The following is a 6,581-nucleotide window of genomic DNA, read 5'->3' on the forward strand; positions in this document are numbered from 1 at the left end:
ACAGGATCCGAACAATTATTTAGCGTTTTTTTTTCTTTTGAAGGAAGACTCTTGTATCTCTTAGCAACAGCTCTAGCGAGTAGCTAGCTGCGACAACATTTAATGGGGAACGACGGTTACTCCTCTATCAGCGCATGCTGTAAAGTAAACCGAGACTGATTGCAGATAAGCTCACGCATATTTCGCCACTGGGGTACAGTAGCTCAACACTTGACGTTGCTGGGCTGGCCGCTGCATTTGCCCGTCGTGGACGCTTTCACCGTGACACCCGAGAACTTCCAGTCCGACACAACCTTCGTGTTCGCCACAATGTCGTACAGGTTGGTGGCGGTGCCCGACAGACCAGAGATGGTCACGCCCTTGATGGTGACGGCGCTCGTGGCCTTACCGGTGTAGCCGCCCTTGGACTTGCTGTAGTCGGAGTGGACCACGATGGCGTTCTTGACGTTCGACAACTTGTTGTTCGTGTACGTGACGTCGGACACGAGACCCTTGAGGTCCGCGATGGTCTTGATGCGGATGCCGTTGACGCTGTTGACGATGGTATTGCCGCTCACCGTGAGACCGGAGACGGTGTCGGCTGCGTTGACGGTGGAGCCGCCGAGCGAGCCAATCGAAATGCCGTGGCCGTCGCTGCAGTAATTGTTGCTGAAGACAGTGTTGGTGCTGGACTGCATGGCGAGACAGTCGTCCTGGTTGTAAATCTTGTTGCCCGTGATGGTGACGTAGTTGCTGCCGCTTAAGTCGAAGCCGTTCGTGTTCTTGGCCGTGCCGTCACCAGCGCTCGAGTCGAGTGTGAGTCCGCTGATGGTTGTCTTTTGATAGTTGAGGACACTGAAGGTACGGAAAGGCGAGTTCTTGATCTTGAAACCCGAGAGCGTGGAGCCCGTGACGCGGTTAAGACGGAAGAAGACGGGCCGGCTGATGGACGTGCCCTGCTTCCAGTACCAGGCGCCTTGGCCGTCCAACGTGCCGGAGCCGCTGACCTTGAGGTTGCTGCCACCGAGTAGAACGAGTGGACCGTCCCACTTCTTTTGTCCGAACGTGACGGTGCCGGAGATTAGGATGTTGGCGCCTGTTTTGGCCTTGCTCAGGTCCAGCGTGACACCGGCGGGTACAGTGAGCGTGCCTATGGTGATCGTGCTGCAGGACGAGATGGAGGTTCCTGCCTTGTAGGTGCCGCTGAGCGTGCAGCTGGAGGCCTCCTCCTGGCGCATCATGGGCGATCCGTTGACGGTGACGGCGAAGAGAGCGAGAGCGGCGAACGCGGTGGAGAGGAGCTTCATGGCTAGATGGGTTGTGCTTGTTGGTGGAGGTGGTGACTACCAGAAGGCACAAATGAGAATGAGACTAAAGGAACAGAGCGGACTGTGGAGTGATACTGGCGACTTGTGCAAGGAAGCGTAGGAGTGAGGTGTACGTTACTTTGCTGTCTGCGTCTCCGTCGCTGGGCTGTTAGAATCGGCGATCACGTGAGCCCAGATCCCACCCCATGTGGGAATGCGGCACTTGAGCCGAGCGTCCTGCCGCAGGACTCCTGCGCTCCAAGCAAATCTCCACTTCAACGTTGTCGTGCGTAACGAAGGTCATCCATATCATTTTGATGCGTTGATCATCGCATCACGCTTGGCGAGTCGCCAATGGCGACTGACACCAGGGTATCGTTCCGTTGAAGCGCCCCTCAAGCAAGACTGCTAGCGACACGAAAAGACCCCCTCCCCTTCATGGAGCGAATTGTCTGAAGACGAGTCATTTGGAGGTGGTGCCAGTTATTTCTAGCTGAATCAACTCTTTTTAGTATCTAGGAAAGTCGACTGAGCTGGAAAGGGTCAGCTACATGTACTTAGAATTCCGTCCGGGGCGTGGGAAACGAAAATGTAACCAGCAAAGTAGGGATCATCGATGCGCGGTACAGTACTGCACCCCGTTTTCGTGCCCTTGGACCTTTGATAAACTTCCGGATGTGATGAGCCTGAATCCAAATGAGCTATTGTTTGTAAACTTAAATCTGATTTATATGCAAATCCTATATGGTCCACCCCTGGTGCAGTAGTGTTCATAGTTTGACTCAGTGCAAGCAGTCACCTGAGGTGGAGGTCGGCTCGCGATAGATTCGTATTGAGTACAGTAACGAAATTACTTAAAGAATGAAGCTAACTATCAAAACTTTAATTATTTAATTGTATCGGTAAAAAAAGGTTACCGATGCAGCTGTTGAACTTGTTTTTTTTGCATGGAGATCACGCATCGGGATTCACAATGAAGAAACCATTCGTGTGACAATTTGTTTTCGTCGTCGATTTGAGACAGGCCTTAAGTAAAGCGACTAGCAAAAGGATTGGATAGTCGCACGTTGCACAGAAACGGACGCTACGATGAGACTTCAACGAAAGGTTTCGCTGAAAGGATAGATAAATTCGAGGAAATACCAGAAACACCAGCATTTTTTTGGTCAGCACCTCATAATCAGCAGGAGCACCGGTGCAAAACATGAACCGTATTCTTCCCATCAACTCCCGCTGCTTTTCAGCCACACACATAGACCTACCGTATGAGACAAAATAATGTATAATGTGTTGTGTAGACGACTGTACTATGCTCTGTCCCAAATTCTATTCTCACAACAAGACCGTCCAAGCGCCAGCTACTCGCGGGGTTCCAGAAGGCCTCAAGAGGACTTCCGAGACCGCAGAGCGAGCACCGACACGCCCGGAGGTGGCGATTGCTTGACCTCTAGTCCACGATCTTCTAGGCTACGATAGTGTGCGGTGTTCTGGTAATAAAATGGTGGATTTTATCAACGAGTTGTGCGATCTTGCGAAATGTGGAGATTATGGAAACAGCAGAGTTATGATTCCGCGCATTGTAGCCAAGATTTCTGCTTCCGCTGACCGCTACGTTGACGGTGGGTTCTCAATGAGCGACGCGGTTAGCAGCGAGGCGCACGCGTTAGTCTTTCGAGGAGCCTGTAACGATGTGGCACGCTTCGCAAACAGGAACGACTTCCCGAAGCGCCTACCCAATTCAATTACTTACTGCGCGTGATGGATATGCGTGCCTATGTTCAGCGTCGTGTTGAGAGCCTATGGGAAAAGAAGATTCCAACCCCTTGCGATCAACTCATAGTCAATCTTCCTGGATACTACTCTAAGCTGGTATTTCCTGCCGATGAGGCCTACGTGTACCCTGTGGAGTCATGGCTTCAAAGCGGGAATCGAATCTCGCCGATTCACGCAGACCATGGTCGTGTAGTGTCGTATATACCTCCAAGCCTCACGCACACCTTCAAGATTTGGGTGTTCTTCAGAACGCCTAAGTGTGCAGAATTGTTTAGTTTTGAAAACGGAAACGACACTTTCAATCGCATGATCGACACAATCAAATCGTGCGTACTAGTGCAGCGCCCGGGTGATGTGGTTTATTTGAACATGCTGGTATATCATTCTGTTCTACTTGAATTTATCCCCGGTACGCCGGATCACCTAAGGTGGGGGGTCATTTCTGGCAACGTGATTATCAGCGCTAAGGACAGATTGGCATCTTTTCGGTACGCTACTCGCGTTACCTCGGGCGCTCGGCGTGGCTCACTGAAAGCATGGGAGTCGACGTTGTCAGCGTATTGCGCCATGGAGAAAAGCGAATGGAAAATGAAAGAGTGTAAGGACGAGAAGGCGCGACAGATATACTATGAGCGTGATCTCGCCCATTTTCTTTCCCAACTTTCTACGCCAGCTGCGACGAATTACGCGCGCAATGCAGCGACTACTCGGTCATTGAAAAGGCGCACGAAGAAGAGCATCACACTGGACAAAATGAAGAAAATGCGAGCAGCGAAGAGGACAAACGCTGACACGAGCGATTCGGTGGAGCAACAGTAAGAACGTACTAGATAATCTAAATTTAGGTGTGATCTTTTCGTTTTTTATTGTTGGGAACTCGTTGAAGTGGTAAAGTATGCAACTTCAACGTCTTAATTTCTTGACGTGGCAGCCCCGTCAAAACATCCACGACTCCGCTGCATATAGATGTGCTATAATATATGTAAGTTTCTTGTCAGCTAAATATAAAGACACCTTCACGTAAGACGTTAGAGTCATCTTTACATTTCGTAACGTGTCCAATTAGTTCACTTCATGAATGTATTCACATAACTAGCAGCCCAAACAAGTATTGTTATCATTGATGTGATGGGTTTGCTGGATTACTTTGTAGGTATGTGGAAGCGGGTTTTGTAAAGAGCAAAATTGAAGAAAGAGTAAAAGAAGTCATTGCGTAGTTTGCGTTTAGCGTCAATATTATCACTTGAATTTTTATTTAGCTAGTAGCCCCGATAACGCATGATACGTTTAGCGTTCAGCAAAGGGTGCCTGTATTTGACGGAATGTTTGGCTGTATTTTTAAAAGAGTGAAGTAGGTGAAAGCTGAGGTGGGCTCACGTGATGACCAGTCTTACGTAATAAAGACGCGGTAGTGACAATTGGTAAGTTATTCCACATCCCTGACTAAGCTAAACCATTAAAGATTATCGAGAGAACACGGGAGCTCGTATCGCTGCAATGACTAAATATCGTGAGCCGGTAGCACCCCGGAATTTCTGCGAGACATGGCATTTAAGAGCAACGCAAAAGGAAATTTCTGAACGAACTCAATAATGGAGGAAATTAAGTGAATACAAGTATGACATGATATAAGCATACGTAAACTGACTTGAGCACCGTCGAGATTTATGAAGCAAAGACGTTAGACATTTAAAATCTCCCTTAATTTAGATCCTACTCCATCTCTAGTGCCGCACCACTATTGCGTGGGCGCCCGCGGGAGCTCTGTCCCTTTTTGCGACCGGATATTCCTCGATTGACAAGTGTCTGACGTCCAGTGAGATCCATAGTTCCACAGCATTCCATCGCGTAGAGTGTGTGCACACAATAGCCGTGCTTCAACGAAAAGGGACAAGGGCACTTACCCGAATTCATGTCAATCAGCCACCCCTTCGAAGGCATACCAAGCGTTTCCATTGCAGCAGTCAGTTTGCTCAGCCGGGCTGTAACGGGTAAGTCCTCAACGTTGCGTCGGCGAATCTCATCCTGTACACGCGGGCACGGCTTGCTAATAACACGGACTGTATCCAAAGGCTCGGCCTCAGTCGTGGTAGCTAGCAAAAATGCGATACTGTTCCGAGACTGGTGGTGTAGCTCAAGCAAGCCCGCCCGCGACATCGCCCGAGCTCGACGAACCAACCGAGAATCTGGCTCCGGGGACACGGCAAATGGTCTTGCGGTGACAGCTTCACTTCGGCAAAGAGTAAGTAGCTGGGGCTGTAGGGCGCCGACCTTCAGCTTTCTGCGGAGCGTGACATCTCTCAAAATCGCTGCATTGTACGTCTCGCATGGATTGTTCGTTGTCGCAATCCCACTCGGTGTATGGAAACATTGCCAACGCCACACCCTCTCGTTCAGATAGACCTTTGAGAAATAGGAAGAAAATTTCGCCAGTTCCGGAGTTTTTGACCATCTCGCTTGAGCTTCTCCTAGCTTCGAGTTGTAGGCCGCCTCATCCGTCGAGAAATGGAGCTCATGAATGTATTTCATGACAGATGAGGCCGCAACAGACCCCAACGAGCGAGTTTTCTCGTATACCTTCTTTGCCACATGAAAGTAGCACATCCGAAATACAAATTCTCCCCCTTGCCCAAACACGTCGTTCACCGCGTTCCATTGGGCTGCGTCAGCATCTCCCATCACATAGCGTACCCGGAGAAATTTACCAACTATGGTTTGGTACATCTTACACACGAGCGCAAGCACCTCGGTGTAGTGTAGTTGCTGCTGTTGCGAGACAATAAATATTGCCAACAAATGAAATCGTCTTGACCTGTTGTGGTGTAGCGGGATCAGCAAAATCTGCGAGATTGCCAGATCCAACTTACCAACTGCGCCCAGACACCGACTAACGGAGGGGGTCCCCCGATGATCCGTGTTCTGCTGAACTTTCCTCACCTTGTGTACCCGTCGGTAGGGCGGGATCTGCTCTCTCGGTAACTTCCGAAGAGTTCAAGTGGTGAAGCTTGAGTGTCTTGGCGAGACGTGGGGATGGGGTGGAGCAGCAGTGGAAAATCTTCACTCTGCGTCCGTGGATGGTTCCGTATCCTAAGCGAATATTCGAGCTTATGGATCCGGGGCCTAGATCGTGGATCTGGCCGTAGGGTTGCCTTGCGGGTGTGCTCCCTTGCCTTTGTAGTTCCTTTGCGTCGTACTTGCCGCCTCCTGTGACGGGATCTTGAAAGTTGAGAGCCTCTAGGGTGTAACCGACCAAGTAGTAAATTCGGTTAACCTGTCGGATCTGCACGAGTAAAGGAAAAGCTCACTAGGTTGTAGGATCTGGCCAATGTATTATCCAGTTATCACTACCAACACTAGATTCGCAATTCCCAACCTTCTCGGAGCTCGTACGGCCAATGTAGCTCCGGTTCTTGAGGGCAGGAAGGCACTTGCGTGATACTGTGCAAATTGAGGTCTGTATTGATATTTAAGCCTATACCAAGCCGTGGGTTTCTACCTTCTATGTCGTTCATCTGCTAAATC

The 6,581-nt window shown here is 49.9% G+C and overlaps 1 protein-coding gene across 1 annotated transcript; it reads right to left on the bottom strand.

Annotated features, from left to right (window-relative positions):
• Nucleotides 1-203: 203 nt before the first annotated feature.
• On the bottom strand, nucleotides 204-1,286 carry PITG_16822 (polygalacturonase, putative; the record flags this gene model as incomplete). Its single annotated transcript, XM_002897221.1, has 2 exons — nucleotides 204-1,028; nucleotides 1,107-1,286. The coding sequence occupies 2 exons, from the start codon at nucleotides 1,284-1,286 to the stop codon at nucleotides 204-206; spliced, it is 1,005 nt and encodes a 334-aa protein (XP_002897267.1).
• Nucleotides 1,287-6,581: the final 5,295 nt, after the last annotated feature.

This window comes from Phytophthora infestans, genomic scaffold, assembly GCF_000142945.1.
Source record: "Phytophthora infestans T30-4 supercont1.46 genomic scaffold, whole genome shotgun sequence".
NCBI lineage: Eukaryota > Oomycota > Peronosporomycetes > Peronosporales > Peronosporaceae > Phytophthora > Phytophthora infestans.